The sequence below is a fragment of the Chrysemys picta genome, chromosome 1 (assembly GCF_011386835.1).
Source record: "Chrysemys picta bellii isolate R12L10 chromosome 1, ASM1138683v2, whole genome shotgun sequence".
NCBI classification, from domain to species: domain Eukaryota; kingdom Metazoa; phylum Chordata; order Testudines; family Emydidae; genus Chrysemys; species Chrysemys picta.
In genome coordinates this window covers 116,882,359-116,902,971 of record NC_088791.1, presented here as the reverse complement: position 1 = coordinate 116,902,971, position 20,613 = coordinate 116,882,359, and the positions used below count along the sequence as shown (strand labels likewise).

At 42.8% G+C, this 20,613-nt stretch overlaps 1 protein-coding gene across 1 annotated transcript in view; it reads left to right on the top strand.

Annotated features, from left to right (window-relative positions):
* The window catches only part of PLCZ1 (phospholipase C zeta 1), a 132,125-nt gene extending 111,964 nt beyond the window's left edge, over positions 1–20,161 (top strand). Inside the window, exons 10-13 of the mRNA XM_065567977.1 lie at positions 3,648–3,820; positions 13,938–14,070; positions 17,090–17,239; positions 20,011–20,161. Coding sequence (XP_065424049.1) covers positions 3,648–3,820; positions 13,938–14,070; positions 17,090–17,239; positions 20,011–20,093 — 539 coding nt within the window. The 3' untranslated portion in view covers positions 20,094–20,161. The remainder of the gene's footprint in view (positions 1–3,647; positions 3,821–13,937; positions 14,071–17,089; positions 17,240–20,010) is intronic.
* Positions 20,162–20,613: the final 452 nt, after the last annotated feature.

Below are 20,613 nucleotides of genomic sequence, written 5' to 3'. Positions count from 1 at the left end.
CTCATTACTCCTGGGGAATCCAAATTCATGTCTCCTGCAGATTTCTTTGCTTCCCCACAATAAAATGACTTTCTGACAGGGAAGCAAAGAAAAGCTGCAAGAGCAGTCATGCCTCACTCACTAGTAGCACAGGTACAACATTTCAGACACCCAGAGCAGCTGGCAAAGAGGTAAATCACCGCGGGGCTGGGGACACTCGAACCAGTGGCTCCTACCCTGAGCCGAGATCAGCTGCTAGTCCTGGCTGGCCTAGAGGCAGGAGAGGATGGGACTTCCTCTTCCCCTGCAAGGTGTGGCTGGGCTGTGTCAGACCCACCCCCAGAACCTCCCCCACTGCAGAAAGCTCAGCATCCTCTTCTGCTTCCTTCCCCCATCACTCCTCAGCTGTGGGGGGAAGGGTCACTGTACGGGAAGCTGCTCCCCCATCCACCCAACCCCTGTGCATCCAGACCTCCCATACCCAGACATCCCTGCCAAGCCTCGCCCGGTACATCCAGAACCCCCATAGTCCTCCATACCCAAACCTCACCCCACTGAACCTCAACCCCTGCACCTGGAGCTCCCCTGCACCTGGAGCCCCCCTGCACCCAGACAGCCCTCCACTGAGTTCCCTGCACTCAAACCCCCACCCTGATGCCTCACCCCCTGCACCACCCTGAGTCCCCACATCCAGACCCCCACACCACAGACCGCCAACTAGCTGCACCCAGACCCCCACCCCACCAAGCCCCACTCCTCCAGCACCCGGAGCCCCCCTGCTGAGAACCTCACACCCAAACCCCTCTGCTGAGCCCCAACAACCTCCACCTAGAAGCCCCTGCAGAGTCCGATTGCCCCTGCACCTGGAACCCACCCAATGAGCCTCTGTGCATCCAGATCCCCCCACACCTAGACCCCCCACTGAGCTGCCTGCACCCAGATTGTACCACACAGAATCCTCTCACCCCCCACCTGACTCCCCCGACACTGAGCTCCTCCACACTTGGATCCTGCCCCACACCTAGTGCACCGGGCACAGAGGGGCATGGCCCCTGGGTGTTTCTGGGGCAGGCCCAGGCCTTGTGCTGTGTCAGGGTCGGGGGCAGCCTCACCATTGAGTCCGTGTTGTGGCGGGGGGAGGGGGGGGCGGAGGGAGGGCTGCACGGTGGATCTTCCACCTTCATACAGCCAGTGGCCTCTGCTCCCCACTGCCATGCTGGAGCCTCTGCATTTATTTATTGACAAATAAAATTTGCCGAATTTCACAAAATATTGTGCACATAATTTTTAATTTTTTGGTGCAGAATGCCCTCAGGAGTATCTCATGGAACACAGAATAAGGCTCTCATCCTGCATTATTATTAGAAGTGACTTGTAGTACTTAAAGGCCTCGTTTTATAGCTGTCAGGACATCGAGTAAATACCTTTTTATCATCATGCTATTTAATACATGTCATATTAGTTCTTTGCTTGTTTGACTAGTGAATTTTCCATGATGAATATGAACAAGAAACTCCAAGATGCTGGAACAGAAAAAATTTCATTAAGTGTTGGCTTTATCTCATGAATTATAATATCTTGCTAAGAAGTGCGCTGTTTTATTTCCACATTGCAGCTGCAGCAAACAGAAAATGTTCTGAGCTACTGGGAAAAGGAAAATTTGACAGGTGTGAACTGATAAGAATCAGCATCTTAACCTCTGAGGAAGTATTTTGTTCACACAGCAATTAAAAAGTGTTCACAATCATTCCTCACCATACATAAACATATTTGCAATGAAAATTTTTAATTAAACTTGAAACTTCTTGGGCTTCCTGGCCGTCTTGCCAAAAGTGACACCCATTTTTTATTAAATCACTACAATTGCCACATGCAGGCTCACAGTCGTGCCTCTTCCCCTTCCACAACAGAACTTCACTGAGCAGGGGTTCATTTATAGATGCAGTGCAGATAGGACCAGATGTTCTGATTTTATAGGGACAGTCCCGATTTTGGGGTCTTTTTCTTATATAGGCTCCTATTACCCCCCACCCCCTGTCCTGATTTTTCACACTTGCTGTCTGGTCATCCTAAGTGCAGAAGTTAGACAAAAGATGCTGAAGTATTTCCCAAGGGTTGCATTTGTAAAGTATATGGAAAGAACAGAATACAGTGCAATAGCAGAGAACAGAGGGGAACGCTTTCACGCTCACACACTCGCACTGATGGTACATGGATAATTCCTTAGTGCAGTGTTCTTCACTATTTTTGTAGTGGGGGACCACTTTGGCAAAAAACCTTCAATGTGAGCGCCACATCAACTACTAAATTAACACATTGCTTACTACTCCTTAATGATGTCATGTTACAGAGCCACTCATGTAACTAAAACAAAGTTTATTTGTACAATAAAATGATACTCCTTTTATAAAATAATAACCAGGAAAATATATGGAATTAAAAAGGCATCTATGCGAGTAAACTTTTAAGAGCAGAATAATGTGAAATTTACTTTAAAAACTTGATGAGCAAAAGTGTGCCTGTTCCTCCTTGACTTTGTTCATGCAGTATTTGTAAGCTGTCATCGCAATCCGAGTAAGGCAGTCCAAATGTTCGTTGGTCAATTTGTTCCTCTGTTTCCTTTTCACCCCTCTGGCTGGGGGTGAGGGCTCTAGGGTGGAGCTAGGGTGAGGGGTTTGGGATGTGGGAGGGGGCTCAGGGCTGGGGCAGAGGGTTGGGGTGCAGGGGTGAGGGCTGCAGGGTGGGGCCAGGGGCGAGCGGTTCAGGGTGCAGGAGGGGGCTCAGGGCTGGGGCAGAGGGTTCGGATGCAAGGGTGGGGTGAGGGCTCTGGCTGGGGGGTGTGGGCTTGGGTGGGGCCGGGGATGAGGAGTTTGGGGTGCAGGCAGGCTGTCCCGGGGCTAGGGCCAGAGGACTCCCCCAGCCCTCTCCCTGCCGGCAGCAGCTAGCTCCGGGGGAGGGGCCTCTCCCTGTCCCCTGCGAGCAGGCAGCATGGAGTTCCGGAGGAGGGCCCTTCTTTCCCCTCCAGCAGCAGGGAGCTCTGGGGCCAAGGGAGAGGCCCACAGCAGCCCTGCAAGCCCCAACATACTACCCTCCCCAGTTCCCGCCCACCCCCTACCTTTCTCCTCTCTAGGTCCCTGCCACACGGCCCTTTAGAGCTGCTGCACAGATATTTATAACCTGCTACGTGGCTGTGCGTCCATGCAGCTTACAGGGAACTTAGCGAGCCTCACTTAGGGTCCATGGCACTGCCACTGGCTTGCAGGCCTTTCAATGGGAGGAGGGATAGCTCAGTGGTTTGAGCATTGGCCTGCTAAACTCAGGATTGTGTGCTCAATCCTTGAGGGGGCCAATTGGGAATTTGGGGCAAAATCAGTACTTGGTCCTGCTAGTGAAGGCAGGGGGCTGGACTTGATGACCTTTCAAGGTCCCTTCCAGTTCTAGGAGATGGGATATCTCCATTAATTATTTATTATTATAATGCAGAACACTGCCTTAGTGTCTACTACCAAACTGAAAAGATAGCAGTGTCCTACATGTGAAGACAATGGCATCCTGCATGTCACAGTCTATTATTATTTCATTTTAATAGCCGTTTAAACTACAACTAGTGTTAGGTTAATTCTGAAGCATTGTCATCTGCAATATTCAAAATATTATTTTTCTTACAGTGGCCTTAAATTTCCAGACACCTGGACTACAAATGGAGCTGCAAAATGGAAAATTTATGGACAACGGTTGTTGTGGCTATCTTCTAAAACCAGAATTCATGAGAGATTTTACTACGCAGTTTAATCCATATAATGTAACAGGAAACCATAATCCAGTAACTCTTTCAATAAGGGTAAGAGTGGTTTATTGACAATCTCATGTATAATTTATGGAAATATCTCTCATTGAATTAGCTGAACTATATTAACTGCCTCTCATAAGTATTTATTACTGGTACCTTTTCTTTTTCTTCAAAAGCTCATTGTGCCGTAAACTTATTTAGGGTGACCAGACAGCAAATGTGAAAAATCGGGACAGGGCGTGGGGGATAATAGGAGCCTATATAAGAAAAAGACCCCAAAATCAGGACTGTCCCTATAAAATTGGGACATCTGGTCATCCTAAGCTTATTGGATAACTTAGTATTATAAAGCTCCTTGATATCATAGTGCCAACATATTATAGTCAGTATTGCTTATATGATTTCTTAGTTTCATTTCACATCATTTTGCTTAAAGACACGCCTTTCCCTTGATGTTTGAGGAAACAAGTAACTTGTACAAAATGGTGTCTAAATATATATAAATATGGCTGTACTGAGGTAGATATCTAATTATCTTATGAGACATAGGAGCTGCAACTGGGTAAAACTATGCTTACGTCTTTAGTATACAATGCTATTGTTAGACACTAAGGATATAAAAAAAGATTTGCACAGAACTCAACTGGAATCTGGCTGGTTACCATTACTTTCATGAATCTCATAGCCTTCCACTCTCTCCACACAGGTTTTCCTTCTCTGCTCCCTTCCACAATCCCTCTCTTCCCATCACTTTGCATTTTGTTCTAATCATTGCACGGGGGCGGGGGAGGGCAGTGGACTGCCTCACATTTTTTAGGGGCACAGAGTGGACACTCCCTCAAGCAGGGTTTTATGGACAGCTGTCCAGTGTGGGACAGTCCATTACTATGTCCTTTCCAATATAGGAGGGGCCCATACCAAATAAAAGGAGCCCTATAATCCTTAGTGCACAGTTACTTGGGAAACCCCTGAAGTTTTCTTACTGGCTGACTGCAGGAAAACCTCATCATCTTTTAGCATATTTTATATAGTAAAGATGATGAGGTTTTTCTGCAGTCAGCTCAGTTGTGCGGTACCTGACAGCATGGTGTATCCCTAATCCTTATACCCTATGATGAATTTTTGTCCCAACCCCAAAATCCAGATGGCTTTCTATGGCTTGGATGGGGTAAAAGTGGCCTATACTAGGTGCCGCATCTGAAGATCATGGTGGTAGAGTTGGGAAATGACCATCCTGGCACCTCCTGAAGAACTGAGAGAAGATAGGCAGACCAGCAACCCCTCTGAAGACACAAACTGTAAAGCCAAGTTAAGGAGTCTGGGTCTTCCTTCAACCATAATTTATAAACTTATACTGAGCTAAAAACTGGTGAAGTAAAAGAGCAAACCTGGTTAGTCTCCGCTATATGAGCGTCCATGTTATATGTGGTAAAGGAAAACTTGTACTGTCACTATGGGAGCAGGATCAAGCTCTATACGCTCTAATTTGTCATTTTTTCTTCATTAAATATTAGGCATAGCATATATACTATGATAACATTAATTTGGTAAAAGACAGAATTGTAAAAATTTGGATGGCACCCTCTGTGCTTTACTGTCATACAAACCCTGGTTTAGTTTTAAAAAGCCCTTACAATAGATCTTATTTCTTTTCAACTCCAAAAAGAAACTTCCATGTTCTCAATCATTAGAAAACTAGTTTCACAATGAAATGTTATCGCTGATCATACTGTGTACTACTTATTAAATGCTATTTAACTAGCGTAGAATGAATGTATAATTGTTTCATTTCTGTCAGTGAAATAAATTGCAGGAATAAGACATTAATTCAATAGGGATTGTAGAATGCTTACACAATGTGTGTGCCTTATTCAGCACATCATACTACCCTAATAAGTGAGCACACTGATTACATGATGGAAGCGAATTAATGATTTCAAGCTCTCATGCATATACATCAATTATATTATTCATTATTTATATAGAGTTGTAAGAGATGAGGAAAAAGCTGGGTTGTGGTCTAGGGGTTAGTTAGGATGACTAGTAACAGAAATGAAGTGATTGTGTACAGAAGAGAGAGAGTGCGCAAGCAGAATTTTAGGTTGATAACAGAGTTGAAGAATGTGCAGGCTAGGTAGCAGGAAATCCAAGGCAGCAATGACATCTCAGGGACTGATGGAATGAGGGCCTTGGAACAGAAGAGTAATAAGGTTAAAGAGACGGGGATCAGGCAACATTGAAGGACAGGAGATGGTGGTTAGAGAAAGAAAATTCAGAGACAAGCGTCAAAGAGAAAACAGTTCACAATAAAGAAGAGATTGAGTTAATTACCAGGCTCATGAATGGGGGAAACTAGTTTGCTATTTGTACAGGAAACAAGCAAGAGGAAGGCAAAACAACTAAAGAAACGATGTCCCCTTTAAGAAGGTGTTTCTCGAGTGTTTCATTAGCCATGAGTGAAGCTGAACGCAGGTTAATTTGAACAAGAGGAACTTTACTAAACCCTGTGCATTGCTCTGTCCATGTGGCTGAGTTGCTTCCAGCCTAACTCCCTACGTTCCCTGTTTTCCTGGTGTCCCTTCAATAACTCACCCTGTAAGGAACATGGTCCCTCTGATGCCAGTTCAGCTGATCATGGTACATGAGAGAAGGAGCAGTCTTAACAAAGTTCATAAGGGCCTTACCTCAGGGCCCTGGTTCAGAGCTCCTGAACTTAGAATCATCAAACAGAGTTGGTCAGGCTAGTCCCCTGGAGCTGGAAAGTAGGGTTGTGATGGGTTGGATCACAGAAACCCCACTGGGAACTGCCAACGCTACTTCTGCCCCTGCTTTCCCTGCCAGCCTGAGACTCCAGCACCTTGTCTTGCTGAGCCAGACACGCCAGTCTGCTCCAACATGGACCAGGGTCTGAACCACATGCCCCAAAGCTGCAGACTTAACCTGAAAGCAGCTTACAGAAGTGTTCCTGTCTTTAACACTCAGATGCCCAACTCTCAATGGGGTCTAAACCCAAATAAATCCATTTTACCCTGTATAAAGCTTACACAGGGTAAACTCATAAATTGTTCGCCCTCTATAACACTGATAGAGAGATATGCATAGCTGTTTGCCCCCCCCCCAGGTATTAATACATACTCTGGGTTAATTAATAAGTAAAAAGTGATTTTATTAAATACAGAAAGTGGGATTTAAGTGGTTCCAAATAGCAACAGACAGAACAAAGTGAATTACCAAGTAAAATAAAATAAAAGATGCAAATCTAAGTCTAGTACAGTAATAAAACTGAATATAGATAAAATCCTCACCAATTGCAGTAAGCTCCCTTTTACAGACTAGTCTCCTTCTAGTCTGGGTCCAGCAATCACTCACACCCCCTGTAGTTACCGTCCTCTGTTCCAGTTTCTTTCAGGTATCCTCGGGGGTGGAGAGGCTCTCTCTTTAGCCAGCTGAAGACAAAATGGAGGGTTCTCACTAGGGGTTTAGATAGACTTTCTCTTGTGGGTGGAGACCCCCCTCTTCTCTCCTATGCAAAGTCCAGCTCCAAGATGGAGTTTTGGAGTCACAATGGCAAGCCACATGTCCATGCATGACTCATCTTTTACCAGCTAAGCCACATTCCTGTGAAAGCTCAGATGTGGATTGGCATCTTCAAGTTCATTGTTGGCTTAAGTGATTTTTGATTGGGCACTTAATTTGCACTTTTCTCGAGAAGCTGACCAAATGCTCTACTAGGCTAGTTAAAATCAAGCAAGTATACAGCCAATATTCCTAACTTCAAGTATAAAAATGATACATGCATACGAATAGGAGGAATGTATTCAGTAGATCATAATCTTTACATAGATATGTTACATGGCAGATGTAGCATAAAACATATTCCAGTTATATCATATATATATATATTCATAAGCATATTCCCATGAAGACTTATGGGGTACACTGTCACAAGGGTGACCACCTTTGTTGGATGGAAATAAGGGACAACAACATGAAAGATAAGGCGCAATACTTTATTTTAAGGGACATTTTAGGGACACACCATTTTCTGTAGCATATCATGTATTTTTCTCTCAAGTGTACATTTCTACTGTCCTCAAGTCTACAGTGAAATTATCAGAAGCTTCAATTTAATGTTTAAAATGGTGCTTATTGTGAAGGCTTCGATTAAGCCCCGGGTATTTTTAGTACAAGTCGTTGATAGGTCACAGGCAATAAACAAAAATTCACAACCCATAACCTGTCCATGACTTGTACTATAAATACCCTTGACTAAATCTTAGCTTGGGGGGGGGGGCACTGCTCTGGGGGGGTGCAAGGTCTAGTGGTACCAGCTGCCAGGGGCTACAGAGGCCAATGGCACCAGCTGTGGTGGGGCCACAGAGCAGAGGCTGTGATCTGGCCACCTCTAGGACTGCTGCTTGGGTGGGCCCTGGGTCCAGCTGCCCTGGGCCGCCCGAGCAGCAGCTGGTGCGGCTGGCCCGGGGGCCGCTCCAGCAGTGCCAGTGTGGTTGACTGCAGGGCCACCCAGGCAGCTGGGGCCAACTGCTTGGGTGGCCCTGGGGTCAGCCACACTGGCAGCTGCAGAAATCATGGAGGTCGTGGAAAGTCACGGAATCCGTGACTTCTGCAATCTCTGTGATAGACACGAAGCCCTGTTTATTATCAGTTTTAATACATGTCAATACATCTTAAAATAAGGGATAGATGGTCAACCAAAGGGCTAAATCAATGAAATAAGGGATGGTTCCTTAAAATAAAGGGTGGGCGGTCACCTTACTTAAAAGAGACTGTCGCTGCATGGCTCCTAGTCCTTTCTCTCTCGCTCAGTACCTTTTCAGTACCTTTTCAGTAACCAAGCCTCAGGGCAGGACAGGGCACCTCCTTGATTACATTAAGACTGTTTTGTTTTTAGGCTCCCAGCCTATCTCACAATGAAGTAGTACACTCCTTTACTCTGTCAGAAGCCAAAAGAGCTGATAAAGGAAAAGAGCTGAGAGGCAGTGTGGTCAGAAGTCTCTGACAGGTGAAGGCTGAATGAGGGACACTGGTTGGAGGAAATTTTACCAGATGTGAGTTTGTCTGACACAACTTTCCTTCCCTTCTGCTCACCATAAAGAGAACCTCCAAACTCACATCTGGTACTATGGTTTTCTAATGGTGAGCTGAAGGGAAGGAAAGCTGTGTCAGGTAATGAAAGAACAGACCTGGTAGATTTCACAGGCATAGTGGAGGGAGCAGGATGGAAGGAGGTAGAATGGTCAACAGTTATGGAAAGGAAGTGAACGAGGCTGTTACAAGAAGGAATGACATGGAGGGGTAGAGATGGAGGAGGAGCAGTTAGAAGAGCACAGTTTGGATAGAGAGATATCAAAATGGAGCTCAGTGTCAAAACACATTTACATGCAGGTCACTGGAAAAGTAAAACAGTTCATTTGAAAGTGAGTGGCAAAGGAAATTAAAGAAGTGCATCATTAAATAGTTTTAAGGCAAGTAAGCTGGTAGACTGTGGCAAATGCAGGCGCAGTAGGCTTACTTTTGGTTTATCAGTAGGAATCTTATAGCTGTACTGATGTTGCGACACAGCAGATATGCAAGAGGATTTGTGTGCCCTCCTTTCTCCATGATGAAACATGTGATGCTTTCTGATGATCTTTGTATTATGTCTTACCCAGAGTCCTAAAACCTTAAGACACTTTGTCATGTCAGTCCCATTCACCTCAAATTTTAGACTCATAGCTGAAAGGAAAAGACTTGTGGATTGTTCATCCTGATGTCATTCTTGCATGTTGTTGAATAAGGTAGAATGGAATTTTTGTATGCTTTACATGTCTACAGTTTCATTTAAAAAAACGAGATTTCTTCCATTTCTTCCATTGAACTGAAGCACCGCCTGTCTGGATTTGGTGTCAGAGCTGGAGGCTAATCTACTACCTAATGTTTAGTGAAGGTGGGACCTGAAATCCAAGTAGCTGCGCTAAATATCTCCTCTACGGGTATTTGTTTCACACATTACCGAGGTGGCTGTGCCTTAATGCCTGTTGGGAAGGGAAGCTAACCTTTCAATAACGAATATGAACACACAAGATGATCCATCTAGATGACCTTTGAGCATAAATAGCCTATTCTTTGCATCTCTCTGTGTGTGACAGAAATGGATTTATGGAAGGTCTTAGTTTTCTCTCAGTGAAAACAGACAGTTCGCCTCATATGCAGTATGTGAAGATGGGCATCACTGGGGAAGGAATGAAGTTTTGGAAGAAAACTAGGAGTGATACTAGGGATGAATTGCTACTATAGAGATGAATTTTAGTTGAGGACAGAGATATCTTTATATATAATGGTATAAGGCTGGTCTGCTGTCAGGACCTGAAACTCACTAATCCTCCTAGCTGAGGTAATAGCTATCCAGTGTTTCATCTCCAAAGGGGCTTGAATGGCGATTCCATGAGATTCACTATTACTAAATGCAAACATAGAAGCAGGATCCTTTGAAGGGGAAAGATGTTGACTAGCCCCTTCAGGAATTGGATAACTGTGGTATGGGAGAATCTGGGTACAGGTTGGTGATATGCAAAAACAGCAGCTACATTAACTTTTAGGGAGCCAATAAATAGGCCAGTCTCATTTAAGTTATAGCACATGTTCCAAGACTATAGAGATGAAGGGGACTTTAGCGTAAGGCCTTTCTCTAACCTGAATTGTAGCAGAGCATAAAGTGAGTGCAAAAAAAATGTTCCCAATGATAGCATGTGATACCTATATAGGAGGAGGCTGAAGGTTGTGTGGCAGAGCACGTGAGGCGCAGGTTTCCTTTGTGATTGATGAACCCCTGGTTTCAAAGGGCTGGTGTCATCGCCTTTCTTGGAGGATGGGTCTGTTGGTGGTACCAAAGCCAAAGATGGGGTTCCAGGTTTCAGCCATTTAGCGATTGATGGGTTTGGTACAGAAGTGAATTGGGGAGAATCTGCATCATCAGTTTGAACACTCGATGCCGAGGCCTGTGCTTTAGGGCCTGAATGATCCAACAGCCTTAAATGTCTGTTCTGATGCCTTCTGGGCATGAATGCCTGATGAGGCGAGCACTGCAAGGGACTATAAACCTCACATAGGTACCCCAAGCAGCTGACATGGCTAGAAAGCAGGAAAAGGGGTGAATGTCTTAAATTGTTTCTTAGGCTTGATGCCGGCACCTAATGCAAAACTGAACTAAACTAGAGAACTTAGGCAGACTAATGGGACTGAGGATATGGAAGCAGAAATTACCACATCCGAGGTGCAAACAAACTCAAACAGTTTAATGCAATCAATTCAGGGGGCTCAGATAATCTCCATCCAAGCATATTAAAGGAACTGGCACATGAAATTGCAAATCCAGTAGCAACACACACCCCCTCCCGGCAAATGGGACACAGCAGCTGCTAGCCTAGGTGGCTGTGCAGGCCAGTTCCTCCCTGCAGGAGGTGCACAGAGGTTAGTGTGGTTTTGGGCATCTCTGGCAATGCATCCAGGGGCAGTGCACTGGGGCTGGGCTGGCCTCTGCCACTGGTGTAGCCACTGCAACCCACCCAGCCAACGGGTCATGCCAGGAGCCAGACATTGTTGTGCACAAAGCCTGGCATTTCGCATTGGTGGGCGCCCACCGGAGTCTGCAAAAATTAATTGGGTCATATGATCTGATGGTGCCAACACCACGGGCAGCACAAAAGGGGCCTGGTAACAGGGACTGCATAGCTTCACTAAGACTGATGTTCCTGAAACAGAACTAGTCCCTGGCTATGGTAATCTCCCTCACACCCATTTACAGACCCTTTATGTATCAAATAAAGGACAATTTGGAAATTATAGGAGAAAGTTGATTTGTAAAGGCACATCCCCAATGTTTTATTTATGACACATACTCATAACACATATTACAGTGTATATTCTTTTACATGATTATTGATGTATACAAGACAATATTTATTGATTTGATGTGTAATGTGAAACATTGGACACCCAACGAAGGGCAGGTGGTCACACTGTGTGTGACATTCTAGCATAGTTCCTCTCAACCTGCTTTGGGACAAATCTGGGACACTGTACAGGTGAAAAAAACTTGAAATGAAGAACATTAGAAAATCTGTTGGTTAGCAGGATGGTAAAATAGGGAGAGGCCAGTTTCTGCAGCATGAATTACATTTTATTTACCCTCACCTTCTTAACAGTAAAAAGCTATAATGAACTCATAAAATAACATCAATGTAATATTAAGGTGATATATTTAAACTCAAGTGTCAGGAAATGTTAATATGTATTGTCTATTGAGGCATACATTTAAATAATTTAACTTAACCATGGAACAGTAAAACTTTCCCCCCTGCTATATAGTTCATTGTCAGGTAGGGAAGGAGTCAGTCAGTGGCTGCAGCACTACTGGAGCCCCTACCAGGACAGTTGTGTGCAGGCAAAAAAAAATCAAGCTCCTGCAATTGTCTCGCTCATTGTGAGTGAGTGGGACTCTTTTGGGGACAATTAATTTTACAAGTGTTTAAAATCGCTCCCTGGTGAGGTGAAGGGTATTTGAATCACACATTCCATTGCCCATGTTCAAACTGTTGCAGCTCCTAACGTTCTCCTGGTGCCTGCTTGGACTTTGCAGTGAAAATGAGCGAGTAAGTGAGGGTGGGGAAGAGTGCACAATGGCGGTGGTGGGGTAGGGGGCTCAAGGAAAGGATGGGGCAGGGGCAGGGGCAGGGTCTTGGGGGTGGGATGGGGAAGGGGTGTTTAGTTTTCTGCAATTAGAAAGTTGGCAAATCTAATTAGGATGATCAGAGGAATGGAGAACCTACCTTACAAGAGGAGACTTAAGGAGCTTAGCTGAATCAAACAAAGGCTGAGGGGTGTTATGACTGCTCTCTATAAATATGTCAAAGGGTAAACACCAGGGAAGGAGAGGAGTTATTTAAGTTAAGCCCTAATGTTGGCTCAAGAATAAATGGAGATAAACTCACCAACAAGGTTAGGCTTGAAATTAGTGAACGGTTTCTAACCACCAGAGGAGTGAAGTTCTGGAACAGCCTTACAAGAGGAGTAGTGGGGGTAAAATAACCTACTTTGTTTTAAGACTGAGCTTGATAAGTTTGTAGAGGGGATGTTATGATGAGGTTGCCTACAATATTATATGGCTCATGTGTGACTGCTATTAGCAAATATCTCCAGTGGCTGGATATGGGTTGCTAGATGGGGAGGGTTCTGAATTTCTACAGCAAAGTCTTTCCCAGGTGTCTGGCTGGTGTGTGTCACCCACATGCTCAAGGTCTAACTGATTGCCATATTTGTGGTTTGGAAGGATGGTTCCCCAGATCAGAATGGCAGAGGTCCTGGGATTTTTTTTGAACTAGAGTAAATGGTGGATTCTCTGTAACTTGAAGTCTTTAAATCATGATTTGAGGACTCCAATAACTCAGCCAGAGGTTATGGGTCTATTAGAGAGGTTGGTGAGTGAGATTCTGTGGCCTGTGTGGTGCAGGAGTTCAGACTTGATGATCGTGATGGTCCCTTCTGGCTTTAAAGTCTATGAGTCTATAATGAACAATAGGAACCTACGGGTGTCTAAAAGCAGATAGGACACACAGAGAGGTTACTAACACTTCAGTACAGAGGCGAAGGAACTGAAGTGGTTAGCGGCTACTCTCGCTTATATGCTGATATCACTAGGGGACACTTGTGCAGCCCCAATGGACACATCCTGGATAGCGGTTCCATGAATTTGATGACAGGGAGTGGCAAACCCACAAGAGGGAATTCACATAGGCCTGCCTTTATTAATTAAACAGCAACTTTCTGTAGCTAATGATTGAATAAAATCTGCTTAAAGTGGTCATACTTTGGTAAAAAACAAGAAACAGAAGCATTTTATTTTCCAAAAATATTGTTTAACTACAAAGGTTTTAAGATAATTAAACTGAGAATCAAATTAGGCAGAGATAGAATTATGTTCGAAGCATGGTAGTCTCAATTACATTTCAGCTGGTATATATTCTTTAGAAACATTTCTTATGTAGCTTCCACTTTATATGCTAGACTGCAATGAGCAATTGGTGAATGTACAGTTTAATGTTAAAATTACTATAATAAATTACATTTTCAAGCCCAAATGAGGTCTTATGTATCATTTTCATTTATGCAGCTGATTAGTGGTTATCAGTTACCACCTAGTAACCTCTCCAGGACTAATAAAGCTGATCCTTTAGTCCAGATAGAAATTCATGGTGTGCCAGAAGATCAAGTGAAACAACAGACTTGTGTCATAAAAAGCAATGGTAAGCAGAACATATTCCATTGAGCGTACATTTCAATAATGTTTCACACAGAAAAGCTTAATATCATATAGAAGTTGTTTCTCCAGTAATTTACTCCATAGCAAAAAGCTGTGCTGCATAGACTAATAGCAAAAGTGAGCACTAGGTGTAAAGACTGATCAACAAAAATAACAGTATAACAAGCTGTGTTCCAACAAGATTAATCTGAAGACAGTAAACTAAATCTGAAGAATTTGAGACTAGAATTTTTTCAACTTTTTTAAAAAACCTTTCGTTACCATAATGCTTGTATGAAAAATGATGGATTGTCAGTCATAGAGACTGAAATTGTTTGTTTACATATAAAACAGGGGCAGCTTCCCTTGCCCTATCTCACCGTTGTGCCTCAACCTGACCTGACATAGAGGGACCACTTCTACCCGTGAGAGTGTAGTTCCTCAATGCAGGCAGGCCTGAATCAAGGTAAGTAGCACTGGTACAGCGCTGCATCAGGAGACCACCCCGGCAATGCAGACTCTATATTCAGAGGCTAGTGCATATCAGTTCCTTGATGCATACCATTACAATGCTTTGGAGCTCAATAGGGGTGGGATCAGCAAGGAGTGTCACCACAAAACCCAAGTGTCAGTGTGCTGCAGACATCATCTGGAGAAGCTTATGCAACATTGTCTTGGTGCAGAAATGGTCCTTGTTGATCAGCACAAGGCAGGTGCCATCAAGGGAGATCTGAAAACCAGGGTTTGTTTGTTTACCACAGGTCCTTTGTTAGAAGCAGCACCCATTCTTCATGCACCATAACACTGGGTTTTTAAAGCACATTAATATGTGTAGTTGGTGCAGAACATTCTTACAAAGCTGGACCTTATCTACTCTTCTTAATCTATTTTGGTGTGTTCTGTGTTGAATATCAGTGAAGAACTTTTTTCTCGGAGCCACTGATTCTTTAGACTCTAGAGTGAAGCGAGTAGCTTTAATGCATTGTTGTTTAAAAGAGGTAATCAGAATGGCTCCTTAAAGCCTTGAACCACGCAAGACAAAGTTTTATTATGGTAGTCTTTTGACACAGATGTGCCCCATAGAATTAGGTTGCTGAAACTCAGAAGGCTTTAAGCCAGGTAAACATCCATGCCTCAATGTCTCATGGGTAAAGCAGCATGCAACTGCTTATAGGATGTCAGTCATCCCCCCTTTCAGCATACAAATCAACATGGTGAAGGCATGTGGCTCATCAGAGTAGGAACCCAGCCAGGACATATGATTTTACCATTTTGTACCCTTCAGTCAGTACACTTCTTTCTCTCCTCTTTCCCTCCCTTGCTCCCCACCCCTGTGAAGAACTTTCTTTATCATTACAGAGAGGAAGCAAAGACAGCCTCTGACACTTCTGGTTTGTTTTTCCATCACCCTTAGTTTATTTCTCTTTCATACCATAACCGAGAAGACAAAGTGAGCAAATCTGTGTCAAAGGATAAGGAAAGGAAAGACCAAAAGTCCACCTTCACCATCTGTAGTGAAATATCAGATCAGATTCAGGCCACCTTGGCAGGATCACCCTGGTTTTCTTGGGACAGTTCATCAACTGGTATAGACCAGTGCAACTCCATCAACCATCTTCCATCCTGGCCTGGCTCTACAGCATGTCTGTGTTTGTGTGCCTGTGTACTGATGCAGATGGAAAAGTTTGAAGGATTAAGCGGGGGAGCCAAAATGAAATCCACAGGAGACCCAGGACATGTATGAATTAGTGTTTCCTTCTTATTCCCCCTCGCACTTCCATGTTTCAGACATCTTGCCTCCTCTACCACCGTTGTGTAGGATACCAAAGAAAATAAGTCAAGATCAGTGATAGTCATGCTCATTGCTTTGGCCTGGCCCAGTAGACCATGGTATCATGATAAGCTGAGACTATTCAGAGAGTGAAAAATTCTTTTTTCTCTCAAGATACGGTCACAATGTCTTTATCTGAGCCTCAGTCAGCTTGAGCAGAATATCATGTTAAGGAAGAATGAAATTTCCTAGGTGGTCAAGAAAATCCTTCTCTCCTCCATTAAGAAAAGAACCTCCATCACATATTACGAGGTACTGGTGGTCTTTACTGATTAGTGGACAGATAAAGCCATTTATGTGAAGGAATCATCAGTCCATTCCATCTTTAACTTAGGAGGGTTCCCTTAACTGCTTGAGGTCCAAGTGCCATTTTGGGGGAAATAATTTCTCATTTTCTTCAAGCATTCTCCTACCTGTGTCATTGCAGGTCCTCTCCCTTGGTGTCTCAGTCTAAAGGTTCTCTGTGGTCCCCTTCCTTTTGAACCTCTGCATTCCATTTCCCTTTATCTCTTTTTCTAGAAGGCAGCTTTCTTAGTAAACATAACCTATGTAAGGATGATGGGATAAATGACCACTAATTTCTGTTTCTCCCTATAAGTTTATTCATCAAAACAAGGCAGTCCTCATTCTATGCCCCTGTTTATTTCCTTTCTACCTTAGTTCATCTAGCATCTGCCTCAATCCCAAAGCAGTAAAAGAGGCGTGCTGGCACAATCTTGAGATTACTAGGGCTATAACAAATTTTATTTGACCACAACCTCCGAGTCAGTCATAATCCCTTTTTGTTCTCTTCAAAAAGAGTTGCTCAGTCTTGTGGTTTGAATTACTCAGTGTGTAGGTAATGCATGACAAATGTTTATAAAGTGCCCACAGTGCCTAGTCCTGTCATATTTAAAGCTCACTCCACTTGTAGAGAAGGACTTATCTATGCTGACTGAAGAGTGCAAAAAATGAGAACTACATGAAAGTTCGGAGCCTGCACCAGTACAGTCAGTAGGAGTTTTGTTACTGAGTTAAACGGGCACAGAATCAGGCACAAAAGGTGGTGCTGCACTGTCTGCAGTTGTAGAAAGCATAGCTCATAAATTAATTACAATTTCTCAGTCTCATTATTTTTCAATCCGTTGATGTGTGTACAAAATGCTGTTTGTATTACAATTGTTTTCTCTCTCGCTCTGCTCCCTCACCCCAGCTTTGTGCCCTAGGTGGAATGAAACGTTTACTTTTACTGTTCAAGTTCCAGAACTGGCATTAGTGCGCTTCTCTGTGGAAGATCAGATATCGCTAGCAGCAAATGAGTTCCTGGGCCAATACACTTTACCACTGCTGTGCATGAATAAAGGTAGTTAGTACTTCCTCCAAAAGCAAACTACATACTGTACCACCGAGCAAAAATCTACAAAAGCATAAGCTTTTACTATTAGCCTGTTGTTCTATTTAGGTTTATTACACACCATAAACTTTGTATTAGGTACAACAGATGCAGAGTGGCATTTATCACATTTTTGGTCATTGTGCTATGATGATGAGATTCTATGTGACTGCCAACCTACAGTACTGAAGGAAATATTACTTATTGGTAGTTGTATTTATTGCAGTATTACGCGACTCACATTATAAACAGAATGCATTCAGAGTATGTTATAGTTCCAGCTGTTAGGAAGCAAGAAGGTGAAAAGAACAATCAATCAAGACTAGTATAAAGGCACCAGATTGCCGATATTTTATTCATTCCAGAACCCGAAAAAACAAAAGAGAGGTAGGCAATAAAGATAAAGAATCAAGTGCAATTTTTTCACAATGGACAAAGATGGAAATAAAATGGGGGAAATAGAAAAGTGTAATTACTGATAATTTCCCCTTCTTTTACTAGTACATCTCATTGATTCCTAGCCGATGAATAGAACTCAAATGAATAGCTGATGTAGAAGTTACTATGCCAGGAGGAGGGTGGCTTACGTAAACTGGCTGCTTACTGTATTTGATTTCCAAAATAACTTCTGACAAGCACCCAGAACCAACTTGTACTGATGACTAAAGGTGTATAGATTCACCTGCTGCACTTTGCTTCCCTACAGATGTCATCCTGCAATGTCTCAATACTCTCTGTCGAAGATGCAGTGATCCCTCTTGTTAAATGATTTTTAAGGAACATAGGGAAGGAGCTATAGGGCCTTTGAGAACCCAGATTAATACAGTCTCCTAGACGAACTGATATGATTGTTTAAGGGGTTTAAACTTTTCTGTGGCTATAAAAACTCACAGGGAACTTCTGGTTGCCAGAAATCCTTCTTACAGAACAGATAAAATGTCAACGTAGCTTTAAACATTGAGAACAGAGAGTAATTTTCTTGGTAGCGGACAGAGTTCAGGGCAAAAGTAGGCAATTCAATATGCTGATTAACTTTATTCATTTACATATATAGCCTGCTCAGTTCCATGACGTCTGGGAAAAAATCAACATAAATGGAAAAGTGAACAAAATAGAAAAGACCGTGCTTTACATCACCATTAAACTTGGCCAAAAGAATAAGCCTTGCAGTTCTCTCTGAAGGATAAGCTTGAGCTTTGAGAGTGAGTTCTGAAGTTAGGGACAATTCATATCTCAAGACTATCAGGTGATCTCAGCTCTCTTTTTGGAAAAGAGAGAAAGAGGTAAAAGTGCTTTAGTTACCCAAGAACCTAGGATCCATTTTCAAAAGTGACTTAGGCACTTATAAGTCTAAGGGCTAGTCTACACTACTGCACTACATTGGCGCAGCTGCACCGATGCAACTGTGCTGTTGTAGTGCGTCTGGTGAAGACATGCTATGCCAATGGGAGAGTGCTTTCCTGTCGGCATAATTATTCCACCTCTCCCAATGACATAGCACACTTTAAGTCAATGTAACTTGCATCGTTCAGAGTGGGAGGCTTTTTCACACCCCTGAGCAACATAAGTTACATTCACATAAGTGGCAGTGTAGACAAGCCCTAAATCATAGGACTTTTGAAAATGTGACTTAGGGACTCTTAAAAATGTTACCTGGACTGTGTAAGGCTGCAAAACACTGAGCTGGCAGTGGGCAACTTGTTGCTTTTATACCAGTCCTAACAGTTTCCCTCCCCCCCACACATACACATTTTCTTCCTCCTGGGTAGTAAGTTATAAATCTGTTTATGGATTCTTTTCATGGGCTGGGGGAAAAGGAGATATGAGAAAAACAGACATTGTTATTACAGAATACTTACCATTCTACAAGCTAAATCTGCACACCTATTCCTTTGTCTCTCTCTCTTCTGTTTGAATGTACATATTATTTTGTGAAACTGCAAGAAACCAGTTCTAAATTTGCTTTGTGTATGGAAAATGCAGTCAAATAAACATTGGAGCTTAGTCAGGGTTGTCAAACATCAGTTTGGGTAAGTTTCTTTGTAGAAATTTTCGGGTTGCCAAAAAGCCCATTTTTAACAGGATTTAAGAGGCCCGGGGTGGTAGGAAACCTTCCACTTCTGCCTCCCACCTCTCTTTTGTTAGCTCACTACCATTGCAGCTAGGGTGACCAGACAGCAAATGTGAAAAATCGGGACAGGGTATGGGGGGTAATAGGAGCCTATATAAGGAAAAAGACCCCAAAATTGGGACTGTCCCTATAAAATCGGGCCATCTGGTCACCCTAATTGCAGCATAGTTTCTTTTACAAGAACATTGTCATTCTTCCTTCACCGGTTAATCGATAGGAGGCGTTCTAAAAGCAATATGTGCAGCACAGACTTCTGGATACCAAGAATATCCTTTCTAAATCCTTGCCAGTCCTGTAGCAGAAGTCTGCAGGATACTGTAAATCACAACTTATGTATCAGTGAAGGCTTTGACACTATACTAACATTACCTGTGTTTATCACCACTGACTGCCAGGAGAATTAAAATGCTAGAAATGTTAGAGAACTACTGTAGTAATGAGTGTTAGTCTATGTATCATTTTGGTTTACTTTAATTAAAGGGTTTATTTAGATAACTATAAATTATGTTTCATTTGTACAGTAAATACAGCCACTTCCGTTTCATCAGTTAACCCACATAAATTCTACATTTTTATTTAATAAATTAATTTACTGTTATTACATTTACAGGTTATCGTCATGTTCCTCTGTTTTCCAAACTTGGTGACAGACTTGATCCTGCATCACTCTTTGTGTATATTTGGTACTATTAATGATGACATTAGCAGTACTCCTGAACTGGCATACTCCTCAATAAAGTAACCATCATGTAGCTTGCAAACAACAGTTTAGTGCGTGGCCTGATTTTCAGAGGTGCTGAGCACCTGCAATTTCCACTGAAAGCAGTGGAAATACTTGTGTGGCTAAATGCTATTTAACATGAATAAAGGCTGTAGAATTGGGCCCTGAAGTAATTTAGAAGAACTCCTACATGGTTGACTTTTGCAGTATATTTTCTTGAATCCAATCAATATTTTAATATATAATTATTTGCAACTAATAGCAAAATAGTAATGAAGTATTAAATAATAAGGAAGTAGCATTTTAATATTTATGGTCTAAGACTTCCAAAAGCACCAAAATTATGTGCAAAATTGAGTGGTCTTTTTCATTTGCATTGAGAAACTTTTTCCTACTGTATATTAATCTGTTCAAAAAAAGAAAACAGGAAACATACATACACATACACACAATTAAAACATAATTTACCCTTTAAATCCATAATGAGTCAAT